Source organism: Trachymyrmex cornetzi, unplaced genomic scaffold (assembly GCF_001594075.2).
Source record: "Trachymyrmex cornetzi isolate Tcor2-1 unplaced genomic scaffold, Tcor1.1 scaffold99, whole genome shotgun sequence".
In the NCBI taxonomy this organism is placed as follows: Eukaryota; Metazoa; Arthropoda; class Insecta; order Hymenoptera; family Formicidae; genus Trachymyrmex; species Trachymyrmex cornetzi.
In genome coordinates this window covers 2,558,272-2,580,202 of record NW_017300343.1, presented here as the reverse complement: position 1 = coordinate 2,580,202, position 21,931 = coordinate 2,558,272, and the positions used below count along the sequence as shown (strand labels likewise).

The window sequence follows — 21,931 nt, the reverse complement described above, 5'->3', positions numbered from 1 at the left end:
TATTATTATTATTATTATTATTTTATTTTAATCCTTGCCTTTCGGCTTAGGATGGCTTATAAAAATATATAAAAGTACATAATATAATCTTTTTGATATATTTGACAATGAAATATTAATAAATTAATATTATCTATTATAAAAAAAAAGAGTACATTACTTTGTATATTATGACGAATCCTAGCGGTAATAAATATTTTTGTCAAATATGTGCAAAAATATTATGCACTATGTATGTATATACATATAATAGATAAATATAAATCAAGAATTACTTGAATACAACTGAAAATAATGAGATAAATTGCTTTTCGCTCTCCATGAACGCTCCAAACTTCAATCGCACAAATAAATTACATCTTAAAAAGAGATTCTGTCAGTAGAACGATGCAAGATTCATAACAGAAGTTGTAAAGGATGTCATTTTCAAAATTTCGAAAGTTTGTTAATAACGTAACAGTAGTGAAGTCCTTCTCTTTCAGTACTCATCTTGAAATCAACTCAGCAAACCTAAACAGGAGAGTTTGGATTCTACAGTTAACGGATTCGCGACTCTTTGTCGAGAACGATATAAACGTTAGCACAACAGCAGTGCGCCTATTGAACGGGCAGCTGCCCCAGTTATAAATAACGTCAAAAGTTTATACGCGATTATAAAACCTATTTCACGGAAGACATATTTTTCTGAAACGCGCGCGTAGTGCGAACATTAATAATATTCTTGCAAATTTTCGAATGGAATCAAATAAGCTGTAGATTCAGCGAATAAAAAAAATTTGTTTTAATATAAAAACACATTATTTTCAGATAATTAATTTTTATAAAAATTTGTCATACAAAATTACATGCTCGTAATGTAAAATATAATAATTTACATTCCATAAAATCGGAATATATGTAATAAACAAATCAGGGCCTCTATTCTTGAAAAGAAATATACACGAAAAACTAGAGAAATATTATAGTATACGTATATTATTAGTTTTTCGTATACATTTTTTTTCAATAGGGGCTCAGATATTTTTACAATTAGTTTAGCTGAATTTCTTGCACGATTCATCTTTTTTCCTTTTTTCTCCATGTTGGAGAGAAAAAGAGAAAAGAACCGTGCAAGAAGTTTAGCTAAAAAGAACAAAGGCCTAATGTTTTACATAAATATTTTGCAAATTTATTTGCAACATTTTTATTAAAAGAAGTACTAAGATAAATATTTATAGGATTTCTAAGATAACTGTTGAGAAGAGAAATATTTTCTAAGTATTTCATTCTGGCGCCCATAATTTGAAAGTTCTATCGTACGAACTAGTTGCAATAAACTTATGATCGGGCGATACATCAACGGACATGACTTTTCCATCGTGACCTGGTAACATCTTAAGAGGTTGCCATGTTTTGTTGGACCAAATTTTGGCTGTGTTATCATAAGATGCGGTAACCAAATATTGTCCTTCTGTTTTTTGGTACTTCACGTCGGATAGCAAATTGGTATGTGCTGGTATCGTGTATATGCAAGTTCGCTTTCGCAAGTCCCATATCTTGCAGGTATTATCCTCGCTTGCTGTCGCTATGTGAAAACCGTTTGGTGAAAAATCGATGCCGAAGATGGATGTTAGATGACCCTCCATAAACATTATGCATCTGCCGGTACGTAAATCCCATACTCTGCCGAAAGAGTCTTGACCGCCTGTTGCACAAACGCTTCCATCGCATTGAAAACTAAATAAAAACACGCAATACACAATAAAAATAGATCAATATGACGAATTAAAAATAGATCAATATGATGAATTAAACAACATATGAGAGGAAATATACCTAATACAGTGTACTGCCCTAGCATGACCTTCTTGGTGAAGTACTTCCGCTTGTTGTTCCAAATCCCATAATCGCCAAGATGCATCGTAACAACATGTGCCAAGAAATCGTCCAGATGGATGGAAAGCGATCCTGGAAACTCTGTGAGGTTCATGTCCTTCCACCTCTGCTAATGGTTCTTCGCCAGTACCACCGCTCCATAGTTTTACAGTACCTATTATAAAATTTAACATAATAAAATGACATTATCATATAATTTTATGTGTCATTTATATTTTATAATAATATGTATCTGTTGCATACCATCTGCTGCACACGATGCCAGCACGCAAGTTGGTACTGCATTATCACCTACCACATCTTCGGTTATTGTAGCTTTTGGATGAAAAACAATACAGCCAACATTACAATTGTGTCCGTGTAAAGTGCGCAACAAAGTACAGTCAGGTACAGACCATAACTTGCATAAGCCTGACCATGAAGCTGTAGCAAGGATTTTTGAATTAGGGCTGAACTGGCAAAAGGAAATGGGCCTGTTGTCACCAATTTGAGAACAATATATGCTTAATGCTTGCAACTTTTTCAAAAGCTCTTGTCTTTTTGCTGTACGAGTTGCAGCTGGTAATAGTAGATCTTGTCTTGCCTTATCCAATCGTGCTTTTGCTCTGGGCAACGAATAAGCTGCAAATATATAAAAGTTAAATAATGCTTGTATAAAAAAAATAAGAGATATGAACACTTACATTTTTATATAGATTTAATTCATGGTTAGTAAAATTTTACTTTTTTTAAATGCATACCAGTAATAAAATCCAGTATTTTCCAAAAAAGAAAACTGAAAAACACTTTTCTATTAAAAACTATTTATTTTATTGTTTTTAATAGAAAAGTTTACCAGTTTTTTTTCTTGAAAATATTTGATTTTGTCATTGATATTCTAATTCAGTATTCTAGTACCACCAGGTATCTCTTTAATTGTTTTTCAATTCAAGCTTCGTCCAAAGTAAAATCCATAAAAGGTTAGGAATCAATGTAACAAATAATTTAGTTCTTGTCACAAGATATTGATAAACTCGAATCAGATAAGTAAAAATTTTATATTCTGTTATTATTATCTTTTATTTCTTGTGAAACTGTAATCAAAATAAAAATTAATATAAGCTTTAATTACATTTATTATCTCCAAAGTTTTTGTTTTAAAAAAGTATTTCACATATTAATTCGAATTAAAAACGATTCTATTATAAAGTGTTTTATTACTATTAGTTTTCTTCGTCTTTTCTTTGAAACTATTATGATTAATATGATTTACTAATTAAAACAAAATAAAACATATAAATCTATCTCTTTTTTAGTACTAAATATTAGTTTTATTATAGTTTTTTCCAATTTGTTCCATTAATAAAGTCCAAGACCTCGAATTTTTTCCTAATTTTTTCTATCTATTGGATTTTCCTGGCAATTCCTGATTCAAGTATAATTATGACTCACATGCTATCCATGATCTTGCAATTTGCAAAGAATCTGGTCCCTCGTGGTACCAAGTCGACTCTGCATCTTTTTCAAGTGGATAGGATGGTTTTTCTTCTTCTTCGTGTTTCTTTTTAATAGCATCCTCTCCCACGCTAGCTAATAATTCTCTTAATCTTGTCCTTCTATCCGCTGGACCTTCTCCAAAGAGACAAATTGGCTCACCCAATTGTCTTAAATGTTTCTTTACTTCAGAGTCATCTGTAGAAACATTAATTTGTCTAGCCTTTTTCCTACGTTCAAATTCTTCCAATAATGCCTGTCGATCTTTGGACATTTCATCCTCGAGCTCCATGTACTCATTCGAAATATGTACATTTCCTCCTGAGACGGAAACATTGGTGACATCGCTTGCATTCGTGACATCCTTTTCTTCATCCGTAGTTTCGACGGCAGCTGCAAGTCGTGCACGTTCTGCTTCCTCCAAGGAGCCATAGTGAACAGTTTTCTGCTTCTTTACGTAAACCAAATCCTCGTCGTCGGACATTTTAAGAGGTTATAGGAGGTTATGATCCTCCTATTTTAGGAGGTAATCTGCAATTCCTCCGTTTTATTTAACTACAAATATATTGCACAAATTATTTTGAAGCGAATTTACGAGTATAATTTACAAGCAATGAAATATTTTGAGAAGTAGTAAAAAAAAATACTGATTGAAATACCGCTGTAGAACATCACAAAGCATTTCAAACCTAACCTAACTAATTTATATGCAGCATTTTATTGCTGATAATACTTACGTTATGTATAATCAAAATATAATCCGCAGCTATTCGCAATATTTACACGTATTTAAAAAAATTTTACAATGCATATTTTTTAGACGTTTACACATCATTTAAACAATACTTTACGCTACTCACATCTCACACCTCCATCCGCGTGATTCGTGATTCGTATTTCAGTCTACACTTAACAGTATTTAACCTTTAATCTGGTATATCACAGATGATCGATTTGTATCGAAACGATCGAAATTTGTTTATAAACAAGGTTACCAAAATAATTATAAAAATAATTTAAAATGTATTTATCTTACTTCTCGCATAAATTATTTTATTAACGTGTTAAAAAATTTCAGACAATAACATTAAAAGTAACAAAATAGTTTCTCGTATTTTTAATGTATGAAATATGTATATTCGATATCAATACATTTCAAATAATAGTTATGTAAATTAGCTCATCTATTATTAAATATTCCGAATAATTTTTAATTCATAAAACATGAACATAATAAAAGCGTGGATGGAGAAGAAAGTTTTAAGTATGTAAATACTTCAAATAGTATGGCAATATGAATTATTCAACTTTTCGTATCTTAATAATATTAATACGATCAAGTAATGGCTTTTTTTGAGTAAATCGATCAAATATAGAAAAAAAGCATTCGAGCCAACGCTAGTTCTTGTTGCGAATATTTGAAAGTTGTTTATTCATAACTAATTATAATAAATCTAGACGTCTCGATGAATTACATTGTGTAATCGAACCGTTGTGCTGTAAGCATCGTACTGCTCTGGTCACAATTTCATACAGTTAACAGAGAAATTGATGGATGAACGATAATTGTGGTCAAATTGTATGGAAATGACTTCCATGCAAATATTGACCACGATTGTTGCAAGAGAATAAAAAGATAAATGTGTAACAGCCTTTTCTTGGCATAATTGAATAATTGTCAAAAGCGGAATGGCAGATGGGAAATGGAACAGATATGTATGGAGCAAAGCAGCGAGTAATATACGAACGAAAATTTAACTGATTACACTCTCAAGTTATAATTTCAACTGTATGTTATATTTTATATTTACTATCGTAATTGTAGATGGGTTTGCAAGTTTTAAGACAATTATAATGATAGGAAAACGATAAGGGAAATTTAACGACGAATTATATAAATTTTTTGTATTCAATTTGATTGTATTCAAACAACATTAAAGATGACTTAATAATGGTCGAAACGTCTAAATCTATTACAATTTGTTAATAAACAGTAGTAACAAACAACTTTAAAATATCCGCAATAAGAACCAGCGTTTGAATGCTTTTTTCTATATTTGATTGATAACTTTTGATTAAGAAATTGGACATTTTACATAAACTTCGAAATAAGCTTAAATTAAAAAATAAATAATATTCCAAACATAAGAGAACATCCAATGTCACGAGATAATTGGTGGCCCTGAAAAGGGCCGTTCTTGTAAAAGCAGTTCACTTTGAGCTCGTATATTTGGTAACGGCCTTTGTGCCTTCGCTAACGGCGTGCTTCGCCAACTCTCCGGGAAGAAGAAGCCTCACAGCAGTTTGAATCTCCCGAGATGTGATCGTCGAGCGTTTGTTGTAATGTGCCAGACGAGACGCCTCAGCTGCGATGCGTTCGAAAACATCGTTGACAAAGCTATTCATGATGCTCATAGCCTTGCTGGAGATTCCGGTGTCGGGGTGGACTTGTTTCAACACCTTGTAGATGTAGATCGCATAACTCTCCTTCCTTTTCCTCTTTTTCTTCTTGTCAGTTTTACTGATGTTCTTTTGAGCCTTGCCGGCCTTCTTCACCGCTTTACCGCTAGCTTTCGGTGGCATCGTCGTTCTCCTTGACAAAAGTTTTCGTACTTCGAATGCGACGTGACGTACACGACGTTCGAGGCTCGAGTAACAGCTCGGGTCGGGAAAAACGCGGTATATATAGCAGAAAGTGTCGCTCGAAGCGCACCAATCACGTGCGAGCGGCGTTCAGCGGCACGTCATTGGTCGGCGCTCGTGTTGCTAAGCGTTACTCACATTCCGTCTTTCTTTCTCTCGTACTCTTTCGATAGTTTTCTTTCTCAACTTCCTTAATGAAATACCTAATTATGTTATACGCTGAACCAGTCTTTTAATTTCTCTTATTATGTGTTCTGATTATTAACATATTAGATTTGACTTTATTATTAAATAATGAGTATGTAGATTTCGTCAAATGAATATTATAAAAAGAGAACAGCATCGCTATTCTTTGCGTGCTACTGATTGTAATTTAAATGTAATTTCAAATATTAACATGTTAATATGAATGGCAAATCTCAAAAAACAATACGAGCTCGTACAGATCATCGCACAACAACATTGATTGATAGATGCTTTCCAATCGTAAATTCACTAGACGATTTGAAGCACACGCCGTTACAAGGGGCGTTTTCCAGTGAAGATACACAAAGATTCACAGTGCGATACAATAAATCATTATATTTTTGTTTGTCAACATTAAACAAGAGCAAAATAATTCACTGAATTGCGTAAAAAAGCAACCGTTGAGAAGATTTATACATAATCGTTCGAGACAGACTCGATTTGTATGCTATTGAATGGATTTGTAAATAGATATAAATTCTTTCTCATATTTTATCCCTTTTTCATAAACTCTCATAATATTTATCAGAATCAAGCATGTATAAATATGTATACTTTTTACATTGCATATTAAGTGGTAGGACAATATTTTCGCCGATTGCGCATACAGTTGAGAGTGAGAAACCGGGCAAGCGTTCTGATTGGCTGACGTCGTCGTGGAGGGGAGAGCCGAGTCGAAACAGTATATAAAGGTGCCTGCGCCAGCGGTTCGTCGTCATTCGACAGTCTGTCTTTGTGTCAGCCAGTTCGTATCGTAGAGATTCAAGATGACTGGTCGCGGTAAGGGAGGAAAGGGATTGGGAAAAGGAGGAGCGAAGCGTCACAGGAAAGTTCTTCGCGATAACATCCAGGGTATCACCAAGCCAGCTATCCGTCGTTTGGCACGACGTGGTGGTGTCAAGCGTATCTCCGGCTTGATCTACGAAGAGACTCGAGGTGTGTTGAAGGTCTTCCTCGAGAACGTTATTCGCGATGCTGTTACCTACACCGAACACGCAAAAAGGAAGACCGTGACAGCCATGGACGTCGTATACGCCCTGAAACGTCAAGGCAGAACTCTATACGGCTTTGGTGGTTAAGCGAAGGACGGTGGCTCCTACAAATCAAATCGGCCCTTTTCAGGGCCACAAATATTTCAAACGTTTGAATAATTTCTATTCGCTATATAACCTTACCTGTACCTATGCATTCTTCATGATAAATAATATAACGTATAATATGATCCATGTATACTTAACTCTGCGCAGCTTAGCGCCGAGACACTACCAGTGTCTCCAGATATTGAAATATTGCCATTTAAGCACGGAAAAGTTGTCAAAATAAATTTTTAATATATGTAAATTATTGAATTCTTACTCAATTCTTCTGTGCGTTATCTGTTGATTAATTTAAATTAGATTTTCTAATGGCTTTGTCTTTATTTCGAAAAATTAAAAATTAACATTTTTAAGTATATGAAAATTGCGTATTCATAATTTATAAATATCAAGTATATTCTTTCTTTATTCCTATAGAATAGAATTTATTGCTGCTATAGTACTAAAATTACTTAAAATATGTAAGTTCGCTTCATGTAATTCTCCGTTTAAATTGGCAACTATATATATATATATATTCATAACACGATTCACATTATTGTAAATGTATTCACGCAAAATTCGATAAAATGTTCATATTGAACGTGAATAAAACATTGCAATTATATGAATACTCTCAAAAGATGAACTTCGGAAAGTTTTTGAGGTTAGGTGAACACTACGTCGATCTATAGGCAAAACTTGTTCGTGTACATAAGATGCAGAGAGTGTAGTTTTCTTATACAATTGTAAATGCAATTATTAGAATTATGATATAAGATAATTTTTAATTAGATATAGATTCTAAAACCGGCATCTACACAAACAATATAACTTGAATATTAACATTAATCCGCGTGCGTTTTTTTAACTTACAAAATTTGTATTTGTAATGAAAACGATTGGAATTGTGAATTAAATTTAGTAACAATTTTGATTATAGAATAAAATCTCAAACAACGTGCATGATCGTCCAAAAAATACATTTTATATTTTAAACATGTTTATTGTTTATTATCTAGGATAATTTATTAAGGAAATAATTTTCATGTGAAACAATTTGTAACACACACATATGAAGCATTCATGGGCTATTCTAATTTATTAATCTAAAATAAAAACTTCATTTTTGAGGTTATTTTCTTGAGAATTAAAATATAAAAACTATCAGAGTTATAACGTTAGTTTTGCACGTATTTATATTTGTTTTAAATAATTCTTAAAATTTTGAAGTTATTTGCGTCAATATTGTAAGTTACAGATCACCATGAATATTGTTACGAGGTATGCGGCATGAATCGATGCACACCGATCGCAAGTATTTCGTAACACTAGGGTGTTTTCTGTGGCTGAACTCCTCTCTCTAGTTACACTTTTGAAATTGAAGAATTTCAAATCCGATTTTATTGGAATTATGTTTAAAAAAAGTTTATTATTCAATTTTTACGTGCACTTTAATAAATAATTTATACCAAACAATCAATTCTTTTTTAAATTTTAACTACTTTTCCAACATATTACGTACACATCAAATAATACAGATAGAAAATTTCGACGAATAACGTTTTTGATGATACAATGTACGCTGGGTTTGAAGGAATTAAAGTGAAGTATGTGTACGTTTGATATTTGACGAAAACGAGTTCCAGTACAGTCTAGTACAGGAATGAAAGACCTGTGATGCGATACTAAATTCTACGATACTGATGTAAATCGTTCCAAAAATTCTGATTACTTAAAATACAAATAAATAAAAATAAATAATACATTAATACCTGAAGCTGTTTCATTTTATTTACTCAAATTATTTTTAAAAACGAGTTTAAGTTAAAATATTCTCACTTTAAAAGCGTTAAAACATTTCTCAAAATTGTTCTTTATATTGTACTTTATAAAATAAATATTTACTAACGTTTAATAGATTAACGAAATTGGTTATATTTAAACATATGGAAACATGCAACAAAAGAGACGATCCATCGTACAAAAAAAATTGGTGGCCCTAAAAAGGGCCGATATATATTTTTGTAATTAAGCACGCTCTCCACGAATACGACGTGCCAGTTGGATATCCTTGGGCATGATGGTAACCCGCTTGGCGTGAATAGCGCAAAGATTGGTGTCTTCGAAAAGACCAACAAGATAAGCCTCGCTAGCCTCCTGCAACGCCATAACAGCAGAGCTTTGGAAACGAAGATCAGTTTTGAAGTCTTGAGCAATCTCACGGACGAGACGTTGGAATGGCAATTTGCGAATCAACAATTCGGTGCTCTTTTGATAGCGACGAATTTCTCGAAGAGCTACAGTCCCAGGCCTATAACGATGGGGCTTCTTCACTCCACCAGTGGCAGGCGCACTCTTACGAGCTGCTTTAGTCGCCAGTTGTTTTCGGGGAGCTTTGCCACCAGTAGACTTGCGTGCAGTTTGCTTGGTACGAGCCATTTTTTTTTATCTGAGCGGTACAACGTTCTCGAACGGTCGTCAGAAGAAAAACGAAACGCCGTGCGTTCATGCGTACTTTTATAGGGCCCCAGTGCAACCGGCTCGACAGCGATTGGTCGCTGCATTAGTGGTGGGGATTATACAGAGTGTACAGCTAGCGCGCGCACACACACAGAGTTGTTTCTCCGCATATATTTCTAAAGACATCCCTTGTATAACATATATAACGTATATGAGAATGTAAAAAACGCATCATATTGCTTTTCAGCCTCATTTTATACATAATAACAACGATAAATCAATGATACATACAGATTATAGGAATTAACTAAATATATTGTAACAACACGTACGGAAAGAACGTGTAAAGAAAAGACGAAAAAAATTTTATGTAGCATATATTTACTTATAATATTTGTACACCGTTTCTAAATGAAATTAAAATTTCAATAAAATGTTCTTTCTAGTACCAGTATAATATATATGTTACAATATTTACATACAATATTATACTACAATTAATGTTTGATATAAGATATGATTGACGTCAATTTAAGTACCTTTGAAATTGTAAGTACCTTTGAAATTGCGTTGGGATATCAAATTGTGCATGAACAATAAAAATAATTTTAATTACTTTTAACTTAAATAAATAGCGGAAAATTTTGCGAACAAATTAAATATTTAGATCTTGCATTCCAAACTTCAAAAATAAATAAATGTCACGTTGTTTAAAATATTGACGAATCTAACATTCTCTGGTAATCATATTTGGTATAAATATTTATCATTAAATCAACCGTTTTATTAAGTTTTTATTAAATATTTAGTCTTGTTTAATTATATTAAATTTTTAACATATACAATGTTTGCATAATTTGCAACATATGCACATCATAAGCAAAGTTCTAAAATTAATAATATATTAATTAGATAACAGAAGCAAACGGATAATATTTAATGTCAAATGTCAAATATGAATTCATTTTCTGATAATTTTGCATAAAAGAATATTTTCGATTCAGATTAAAAATATGAATATTTCAATTATGATAGAATATTTTTGTCTATGCAAATTTATCTTAGATGATATATTTGTTATGTACAAATATAATATGGATGTTTTAGTTCTTTTCTTAGCTACGAGTTTTACTTATTCATTTTATGAAAATTCCAAAAAAATATCATACTACAATTACATTAAAATATATTAGATACATAACCTATCTAAAAAATCATGAAAAATGATGTGTTTGTATTTCAATTAAGATATATCATTTGTGTTATTGTTTGCATATTAATTCTATTTTTCTTTATTTTAATCAATTAAATGACAATTTGTATCTAACAATAATCTATTATAGTATCTTTACAGACGACATGAAATCTTTATCACAATACAGCACGTACTTGTTTAACATAAGCATAATTTCACATGCATTTTTATAGAGATTGTAAAACTTGGATTAGAAATAAGTTATTGTTCTTAGAAACTGTAAGTATGCCAAGAAGTTAATATTAAATGGTCACTGTAAGTATTGTTGTCAGAGAAATTATGAAACTATTTTAGACACGTACTTACACGCTAACCTATAAAACAAAAATCAATGAAATGCAGCTTTCAATATTATTTTATTTTTAATGTCATAATTCGGTCAAGTATTCACATCTGTATGCGTATATACATACATGAGCGTATGATATTCATATTTTTTCTTTATTATATGCTTCTGCTTTTAAATATGATAAATATTGGATGCTTTCTCCATTTGATGACACAAATCGACAAAAATTGATATAAGCGTCGTTCTATCTTTCTTAATTGAATATTAAGACACAAAAAGATAGAACAACATTTGTGTCGACTTATGTCATCAAATTAATGAAAGCACCCATAATATGTTGAAAATGTAATTGAAACTTTGTAAATACCAAATGTAATATCAATATTTTATACACATATTTTCATTAATTATGCAAACTATATGTAGATATGTTTTAATATAATAATTCTGTTATTAATAAAGAAAATTGTAGATACGAATATACATATATTGTATACTAGTTGTAAAATGTTAATTATAAAAATGTTAATTATAAATGTTAAAATCACTAGTTCTAAAATGTTAATTACTTTAGAAAATTTCACAAAATACATTGTAAGATAAGGAAAATCTAGTAACGCATTTTAAAAATATAAGACAGGTAAAGACGTAATAATGGTTGTTCAAGAAAAGAAGCAAGAAATTAAGTAATACATTTTAATCTATGTTTAAAACAAATTTTCCTATCTAAATTCTATAACAAAGTTCGTATTCTTCATAAACAAATATAAACAACCGAGCGTTTCAGTTGGATCGAGTGTCTCTTATACGAATACAATTTCTTTAAAATATAGATAACATTGTAAAAAATATATGTAATTTGTACTTAGAGTAATTAACTTTTTGTGTATAAATTCAACAAAGGTATACAAAATATAAAAATATGCCTATTACACTATTTTGGATAACTGTTACAAGTAATGCGCTGTTGCGCACAGGGTGACTTAATCAGCGCGCTGCGAAAAAGAATCCTTAAGTCGTTATACAGGCACAGATTCAACGTAAAAAATCATTCTATAAATTTCCAAAAACGGAAACTTGAGTACGTCATCGATTTCTGTTTCAAGATGCAAAAGCATTCGTATCATCTGTACAACTTATTGTCTAGAAATATTATTAGGTTACGACACAGTTTTTATGTTCCCTTGGTCGTACAGTTCGCGAATCAGATATGAATTGTAATATCAAATTGTACTTGATTTTTGCAAATTTCAAGAAAATGACTGTGTAACGACAGTTTAATATTTTTCAAACATAATTTTTCATCCACACGTCTCTATATATTATCTCTTGTTATATGGTTCGTTATAACAGTAAGATTTAACCGCACACGGGCAATCGGCGTGTTATAGGAAGCTGTTTTCGCGTATATACGATATTCTTCGAACGAAATTATCGATTATGCATATAATATCGCGACCCAATTATATTTACGCTTCTCTCGATCGATAATGGCATTTTACACTATTCAGTAAAATTGTCTGCAAATGTACTTTGTAATCGGTATTCACTTTGTGTTGCGCTAACGCTTGTATTCTGCCACCCGTGAAACTTGGAATTTTCAGCGCGTATCTGGTGCCTCGCTCGGGATAAACACTTGCGGTCGGTTAGCACAGCTATCACGACGTTTTATGAGCCGCATAAATGCGCCGTGGATTAATAATTATATTGTTTATTAACTTATTTCTCGAATTGAATCGAGCTCCGCGAATGAACCGAATGCTCGCATCGCACGGAACCGCGTAAAAATCGATATCAGCCGCACGGAGGGCCGTTAAAATGTATACCAAATGAAACTAGCTACTTGCTTCTACAATTCTAAGCCGTGAACTGATGACCTTCATTATGTAAAATATTGTTTAAACAACGAACAATTACCGGGCGCTCTTTCATTCCCAGCTGCTTGCTACCTGCAACATTGGGAGGGCCTCTCTCCGTGGTCCGCGCTCATAGTACAAGTAGCGCGCTGGACGAGCCATTCGACAATGTTCGAGAATAGCGTCATCTGTGAGCGTCTAGTACGAAAGTTTATATTTGTACTTTGTCGTTGAGCACATTGGCACTTCTCTCATCGTATCGCAATGGAAGATAAGAACGCATCTGGTAATGCCGCGGCTACGGAAAACTCGGCTGCTGCGACTCCTGCGAAGAAGAGCGCGAAATCTAAGGCAAAGACACAGCGCCCCAAGTCGAATCATCCACCGACTTCGGAGATGGTCACATCTGCCATCAAGGAACTGAAAGATCGCAAGGGTTCGTCAGTGCAGGCAATCAAGAAGTACATCGCCTCCACTTATAAAGTCGACGGAGAGAAATTTGCTCCCTTCATCAAACGGTATCTTCGAGCAGCGGTTACGTCCGGTGCGGTGGTGCAGACCAAGGGAAAAGGTGCATCAGGTTCATTCAAACTCTCGACCACCAAACCCTCTCCAAAGGGTAAGGTGAAGCGTGTTGCGCAGAAACCTATCTCTGACACGAAGAAGACTACCGAAAAGAAGGTTGCGAAGAAAGCACCTGCAGCTAAAAAAGTCGCCGAAACTAAAAAGACAACGGCTGAGAAGAAGCCGGCTCCAAAGAAGACCGCCAAAACTGCAGCGACAAAGAAGGTCGAAGCCGCAGCAAAACAAAAGGCTGCTGCTCAGACCAAGAATCTCTCGAAGACCAAGAAAGCTACCAAAGCTCCAGCGGCAAAGACCAAGACTCCAAAGCCAAAAACCACTAAGGCAGCAGCGACGAAATCCGGAAAAGCAGCAAAAAAATAATTTTGATTCCGCTAATCCAATACTGATAACAAAACTGGCCCTTTTCAGGGCCCCAAATTGTCATACGATGGAACAATCTGCTCGCAATAATTAAAATTTCCTTCTCCCCAAAGTCACTTGAAAAAAAATTTAATTATCTCAATTAAGTATTTATTAAAATATTATAAGTTAATTTATTAATATTAACAAGAAAAATATAATTACATTAGTTATACATTTATAATCGTAGTTTTTTTTAAAAATAATATATTTAATTAAAATATTTATAGACTCATAGTTTTGCCGAGTTTTTATTCATGTTTAAATCGTGTTTAAATTAAGCATTTACTAAACATAACATTTTACATTATTTTTAATCGTCGCTGAGTAGTAGAACGGCTAATGATAAACTTCGCGGTAGTCGCCCTCGAATTATATATTTGAAATTCCGATTAGAAAAATTTCTAGTTTCCTATTTTCTAAGAACAGATCTTGTTTACACCATGAAAGTAATAGGATAGCACAAACGCTTCTATAATATTTTATGACAGAGATAGACTTGTATGAAAATGAAAATGCAAAAGAAATATGCTACGTGTAACCCAGCACTTTTTCTCAAGAGATCGTGCGATAGGGAATAGCTTCGCAAGATTCCAGATTTATTTTTCCAAGTTTTTAAGAATTTGAATACGATAAAATTCTTAATGTGTATTTCCTAATATAGATTTTTTATATAGGCTAGATTAAAATCACGAAGAAGTCTGGATAGACTTCGTGGAAACATTCACACCGTTTTTCTAATGACGCAGTGCGTGATCATATCTTTCTCTTTTCTTATGGTGCTGGAGCCCGAACTTCTATTGTACATTCTAAAAACATGGAGAAATTATTTGATCGCCATTTAAGATTACGTGGCCCTTCACATAGACAGTTTAGGTTAGCTAACTCAAACATTGGGATCTCTCCAATTAATTATCTTCTTGTTATTTTCACGCATCAAGGATAATATTCACGATAGATGTGAAAAGTTTAGTTCAATCTAATTTAGGTCACATTGCAACTGAATCGATATATCTTATTCTATTTACTACGTCGCATTTCTTTACATTTCATTCAGTGACGTTTTTGGAAAATTCATGTTCCAAAAACTTTGACGAGTCGTAATACAAGACGGCTAATAAATAATACCTTCATGAATTGAAATAGCTTCTAAAACATTTTTAATAATCAATTTACATTTCTAAATCTCAAGCTGTATATGTTGTATATATTATATACTAGACGTCTTATAGTTTAATATCTCATCAACACGTCGGTAAAATCGTTTTTTATTTATATACATCAGTAGCCAGTTTATATATAATTAAGGATGAAAAATATAAAACACAAATAAGGAAAAAATATATTTAATTAGATTCGGGTTAGTAATGTCAATATAAATGTAAATAATTTCAGGAAACGGTCGTCAAATTCAATCAAAGTATCTTTGAATAACAAACTTGTTATTTATCGTCACAGATGGCGCGAGTGTCTTGGCATTGCTTCAACTTCTTTATAATTCACGATTTTCCCCCATACAGGATGGAGCGCTGCCAGCAGATTCTGCATCGGTAAGGTAGATTGAGAAAAAATTTTTAGGTAACTTTATCGACATACATCAATGGACCGACAGTAGACCGATTGAACCAGCATCCGAAACAATGTACCTAACAAGAATAACCAAGACAGATGACACGATATATTCAATATTGTAGGCATTTATCATATTGTGTTTACAAAAAGAAAATTAAATCAGCTAGATTACTGATAGTAATAGTTAATTGATAACTAATTACCGTTCAGTTTAAATGTCTTGGATTTTAAGATTTGTTTAAACAGAGAATAATAATAAAAAAGTTAATAAATTTTTTTAAGTTTTAGAATATTTTTGTGGGATTCATTTTATACTTCGCGCGTCTATTTTCTTAATTTTTGTTACATTTCATAAATTGTAAGTTGGGACGAATGCGAGTGAAATGCATTTCAAGGAGATGACTAACTATAATAAATGTGTCATGCGTGGTTAATAAATTAATACCAAAGTAACATGCACGGTGATGACGTTTTTAAAGTCTGTGAAGTCAGGAATTTGAGGATATATGATTATCTTCGGGGGAATTTATTCATACGCACATCGTCGGAATTGTATAATATATTGGAAAGAGATACGATCGCTGAGTGGACGGTGCGCTGCTCCAATTACCACGTACATCATCAGCAAGCGAACGAAGCCTCGTCCGAAGGTCATCTTTGTGCAAGAGCGATGAACCTCGGACGCGTTGCTCTCATCAAAAGTGAGCGTTCCGCGCGCGATCGGTCGCCGAGCTCCAATTAAATCGCTCGGATCGTTTATCGTAAGATGCGCTCTCACATTTTACGAAATTTTAATACGTGTGACCTATTAGTTGAATTATTTAATTAAATAGATAATTAACATTTTATACGAGGCGTACACGCGAGAGAAATTTTTTTCGTCTTTCTTTGTAAATTTTTTCTGCATCCGTATAGTCTTACTTGTGTTATCGTTAATATTTTATCAGATGATAATTATAATTTATACGTAAATATATATTATGCCTTTTACGCGTATTATGTCTTCCATATAATATGCATATATATGGATATATTAAGGGGGGAGTGTAAATTTAGGAATAATCTTGCTACAAATAAGCCATCGTTTCTCGTAAGATTTTTTAACTTTTTTTGCATCTTTGATAGACATGGAAAATAATAAGCGAAAAAAATAATTATTTCGACATCCTGACACCGAGAAAAATATCTGGTTGAAAATAGACGAACCAGAAGATTCTGATTACATCACAATCAAAATTCCTGTTATTTCTAGAATTTAATTGATTTAATTAAAAAATTCTGCTTCGTTTATTTTCAACCAGAATCCAATTAATCGAACTAGATATTTTTTTCAATGTATGGACGATTTTTAGAAACATTGCGAAGAAGTTTTTTTTCTATTAAATAATATTCTAATTAATACATTGGAGGTGAGGAGACATAGTTAGGAACTAGCGATTATTCAGTCTTAAATTCAAATCTTTAACACAAATCGAATATTATGTATAAAAAAATTTAATATTTTATAAGAAACTGTTCTAGGAATGGTATTTTGTCACATAAGATTTTGACATAGACATATATCAAGGCCACATAGAGCCTTGACCGCAATTTTAAGCAAAAAAGAAACTTTTTGATTCTTACAACACTATCTCTCCATCTCTTATCACTGCGCTTCTCTTTTTCTATAGAAAATAATCGCTAATTTTCTGTATAGAAAAAATTGAATGAAGCTTCGTGTTACTTACCCATCAAAACTATCGAAAACGTATCTCTGCGTTTGTTTATATCTCTCATTTGTTGGAACAACGACATAACTAAAATATTGTCATTTTTTATTGTTTATGTTTTACATAAATAGAACAGTTCTTTGAAATTCTTCATCCTAGTAGATCGACATAATTGAGTTGCTAAAACTCATCACAAGAAAGCAATTGTGTCATTATTGCGTTACTACATTTTGCCAATTATTTTGCTTTAACAATGTCTCATTTCAGTTATTGTTATTAAATAGTTCTAGTGAAAAGACTTAATATATTTTTATTCTTCTACAATCAGTTGTCATAAATAAATTTACACTTAAAATAATATTATAAACTTTTAATAATTAAAAACCTTTTGAGTCCGACCGAAACTGAAAACGAATATTCATTACGTGTTATTTTCGATTAAAACCATATAGCTCTTTTTCATAAATATTCATTTTAATATTGTATAGTTTTAACGTGTAATTATTGTTTCAATAATTAAATTATGATGTTTTATGAAGAAATACTTATACTCTTTAGTCAAAATTGACACATAACTGAAATTTCTGTTTTCGATTTCGAAAATTTCCGAAATTTAATTATTGTCTCAATAAATTATGATATTTATGAAGAAAAAGTATATGATATATAGGCACGTTTATACATATGACCTTTATATAGGATTTTTATTTTTTAATTTTTCTTTTGGTTTCAATTGAAATTGACACGTGGCCGAGTGTTTCGGTCTCTAAAAAGCATTCAAACTCATTTTCTGAAAAACTTGATTTTTCTTTAGCTAGGTATGTCGTTGTTTTGATAAACGAACGACATGCATTCCTTGCCAGCTGGTAGGTTCTTTGTTCGCGCGTTCGTTGAGCAACAAGGTAAGTATGGAAACGAGAGACGCGAGCGGCGGGAAACTTGTCAATGCCATCGGGTTGACGTGCAAGCGTGTGCGTCTTCATGCGGCGCTACAACGGTGCGGCCGCGGCGTAGCGCAGCGTTTTACAGCACCTACGTTCGTATGTAGTAATCGGGCGACTTTAACGCGGCCGATCCCGTCACGGTATTACACCGGCGCCGCCGCCGGTTCTCCAAAGAGCCGAAAGAAAGGGAAAGTCCGCCGTAGACCGGCCGCAAACTTTAGCGCTCTCAGTCCACGGAAAGCGAGCGTGCGCCCGCTCGCGTCGCGCGAGCCATCTCGTCTCCTCCGTACAACGCGCTGGCGAAAAGTAACGACGGAGTCTGGGGTCGCAAAAAGCTAAAAAAAAAAGTGGAGAAAGAAGTGTGCGTGCGTGCGTATACCAACTTGCGAACTTCGGAATCGTATCGGCGGCATTCCATCAACACGTGTTCGCGTCGTGACGTTCATCTTGAATGCATCTCGGTGCACGCGCTGGCGGGAAGATAAGGGCGCATCGCGGTCTCGCCTGATGCGATGCGGTCTGCCGCGAATGCCGCGACGCGGAGCTTCGAAGTTATCGGGATAGCGGAAGGTAGGGTGGAGGATGTGCAATCGCGCTCTATTTATTTGGGACACGCGTATCTTCTAGGATAGGATGCGTTCGGGGAGGCGCTATTAGCACCATTTGTGTTAATCTACCTTCATCGTTTATTGGGTGTAAAACAAGGGTAAAGTGACACAAATAGCGCTAATAGCGTCTCACCGAACGCACCTCTAGTCGTTGACCGATTTACCAGTCAGAAACCTATGTTAAATAAACTCCGGAAAGAAACTGGAGTTAAATAAGATTAAGTTTGGCAATGTGATTGAAAATGGCTTTGTCTAGATATTCGTTTCTATAGCATTTACAACTTACTTCAATTTGCTCACGATTTAAAAATTATTTATCACGCATTATCGCAAGTAAACACAGATGTATCACTTTTTGTCACTTGGTCAATTTGATAATCTGTGAAAATTGTAATGGTTTCAATCACCGCTAAAATACCTACATTCTCACGATAGACTAAGAGCAAGTAAAAGGTAATTGACGTAAGCGCTTTACGGTCGGTATAATAAGAGTGTTACGTCGTGTTCTGATACAACTTTTATAAACGTGATTCTTCGCATGAAGGAATTTACGATATATATCGACGTTTTATTATTTTTTTGGTTTAATTATATCACATAAAGAATATAACAGATAATAATAAATGATATGGTCTTATATACAGAATTATAGTGATATATACATTTCTTTTTTATTTGATTGCTTGTCGGAAAAAGTAGCAGGTGGACGAAATATATGCGCACAATTGCTCAAGTTTTAATAGACGCTCCAGTTTAAGAAGGTGTTTACGTAATTCGTAATTAACTGAGTCGGTGCAAAATACAGATCGCTTATCTTGTTACGCTTGATCATTGACATTACATCGCGCACTTAGATTGCGTTACACGATGACGTAGCGTTGAATGCTAGTATTATATAGCTCTTATGCAATTGTGAAAATTTCACTTTTCTCAGTGCAATATGTCTGCATGGTGCATGCGAGCGACCATGCTTCTCGCGATATTACGTGTATATTACGGAGATTGGAATAATTTTTCGCAAACATTTTCCCATTCTCTTTTTCCCTTCTTCTCCTCTCCCTCCCCCCCTCTCTCTCTCTTTCTTTCTCTGTCTCTTTTTTCCTCCTTTCGACATAGTTCTATCTTCTTTGACTTGGCATTGCTTCACAAGCTTGCCCAATAATTTTATCGAGATAAATCTAGTAACTTCAACACAAGGACATTCACGTAGTTTCGACAGAACGAGTAATGCAAAAAGATAGAGAGAGATAGGCCATGAATTCTAAGAGGAAAGAGTATATCTCTTTCACGAATTCGCGTGATGTCATTAAATTTATTATGGATGTCGTATGATAGCTTTTTAAACACATCGCATTCTCTATTATCAATTTATCTACTTATTGTTAGTTGCGTTTTTTTAATTGGCGCTAAAAAAATCAGTACACTCTGAAAAAATGTATTAAATGTTTTAATAAATATTTGTTGGAATAGTACTAACTGAATATTTACTGAATATAAATATAAATATATATTTATTTGTACACAGGAACCGATAATTTGATTTAATCATCATTTTTTATTAAATTAATATTTATTACTGTAGGTAATATTAGTCTGTACTTGAAAAAAAAAATGTATTAAGATTTAGTAAATTTTTTAAATATATATTTTCTTATTATTTCTTAAAAAAGAGTTTAGAACAAGTTATTATTTTGAATGTTTTGTCAAATAATTTTAACATCATTATGCAATTATTTCGAGCAACTCGCAAAACTGTTGCATAATTAGCAATCGAAGTAGTGCATATTAGTGACTGACGTAACATTCGGTACATCATTTTCTGCCATGCTTGACTAAATAATTCAGCAACATATATGAGATAACATTTGCATTTTAATTTGACAAATATACACTGAGATAATTCAAATTAATTATTACTTCAATACGAAAACATCTCGACACCAATTACATAACCGTTAATTATGTGTTTACGTTCGAATTATCATATATAAATATATGTCCTCCGATATACATTGCCAATACTAAAAATCTATAATTCACGTAACATATACATATATTACAGTTTTTCAGTATTGGCAGTGTTTATTGGAATATAGTGATGAAAGAGAATAAAGTTATCGAATAGTTTCAAAAACAGTGCAAACTTTCTTCGCATCAAATTCGTTTAAACTTGTTCTCTAAGGCAATAAATATGATATATCACAGAAGAAAAAAGGGCGTGGAATACTTGAAAAGATTTTTCTTTGTTTTCAGCGCATCCCTCGGAATGTACCGACGATGAAAGACCGAGCATGATCGGGGAGTACTTTACCTTCGTAAAACCGGATAGCTCGGAATATTCACGAGTGCTTTGCTCCCACTCGTGTTTTTATACTCGTGTGCTCGACCTCTTGACCGGCGGGGGATCATAATGCTAGAGCCGGTTCTGGGAACTTTGTCGATCTGGTGGTTGGTGGTATACGCCAACATTTTGCTGCTGCTGTCGCCGTTGGTGCTACTGATGATTTTCTTCCTCCCGAATTTCCCGATCTTGTTGCTGCGACGAATCTGTTACATACCGATTGAGTCGATCTGACCAAAATTAAATCGTCGATCGATTTATCGGTCGGCGATTTATCGGATGTCACATTTGACGTGTGATCGCGAATGCGATTGTTGTTATATTATCTTTGTCGTGTGGCGCGTAGCTGAAACAGTTTATAATGTAACGCGTATATAGTATAAACTTAAACACAATGAAAAGCATAGGCAATAATAAGGAAATAACAAATTTTAACCCCTATCAGAAACCGTACATTCCGTATACATGGTTTGTGATAGGTTGAAATCCGTTATTCTCTGTACTGAAAAAAAATTACAAAATCACAACAAATTACAAAAAATCTTAGTATATATTTCTTTGAATAATACTAATTAAACATTTATTTTGTACAATAAA

The 21,931-nt window shown here is 33.3% G+C and overlaps 5 protein-coding genes across 5 annotated transcripts; 2 read left to right on the top strand and 3 right to left on the bottom strand.

Moving 5' to 3' along the window:
* Window positions 1-1,237: 1,237 nt before the first annotated feature.
* U4-U6-60K (U4-U6 small nuclear riboprotein factor 60K) lies at window positions 1,238-4,229 on the bottom strand. The gene is made up of 5 exons (XM_018521402.1): window positions 4,086-4,229; window positions 3,307-3,903; window positions 2,119-2,496; window positions 1,816-2,029; window positions 1,238-1,716 (listed from the first exon to the last, which is right to left on the bottom strand). The coding sequence occupies exons 2-5, from the start codon at window positions 3,830-3,832 to the stop codon at window positions 1,263-1,265; spliced, it is 1,572 nt and encodes a 523-aa protein (XP_018376904.1). The 5' UTR covers window positions 3,833-3,903; window positions 4,086-4,229; the 3' UTR covers window positions 1,238-1,262.
* A 1,264-nt stretch (window positions 4,230-5,493) lies between these two features.
* On the bottom strand, window positions 5,494-5,986 carry LOC108770229 (histone H2B). Its single transcript, XM_018521708.1, has one exon. The coding sequence runs from the start codon at window positions 5,929-5,931 to the stop codon at window positions 5,560-5,562; it is 372 nt and encodes a 123-aa protein (XP_018377210.1). The 5' UTR covers window positions 5,932-5,986; the 3' UTR covers window positions 5,494-5,559.
* Window positions 5,987-6,970: 984 nt separating this feature from the next.
* On the top strand, window positions 6,971-7,437 carry LOC108770230 (histone H4). The gene has a single exon (XM_018521710.1). It carries the CDS (start codon window positions 7,005-7,007, stop codon window positions 7,314-7,316), a length of 312 nt encoding a protein of 103 aa, XP_018377212.1. The 5' UTR covers window positions 6,971-7,004; the 3' UTR covers window positions 7,317-7,437.
* A 1,892-nt stretch (window positions 7,438-9,329) lies between these two features.
* LOC108770236 (histone H3) lies at window positions 9,330-9,788 on the bottom strand. Its single transcript, XM_018521715.1, has one exon. It carries the CDS (start codon window positions 9,753-9,755, stop codon window positions 9,345-9,347), a length of 411 nt encoding a protein of 136 aa, XP_018377217.1. The 5' UTR covers window positions 9,756-9,788; the 3' UTR covers window positions 9,330-9,344.
* A 3,569-nt stretch (window positions 9,789-13,357) lies between these two features.
* On the top strand, window positions 13,358-14,226 carry LOC108770105 (histone H1B). Its single transcript, XM_018521413.1, has one exon. The coding sequence runs from the start codon at window positions 13,441-13,443 to the stop codon at window positions 14,119-14,121; it is 681 nt and encodes a 226-aa protein (XP_018376915.1). The 5' UTR covers window positions 13,358-13,440; the 3' UTR covers window positions 14,122-14,226.
* Window positions 14,227-21,931: the final 7,705 nt, after the last annotated feature.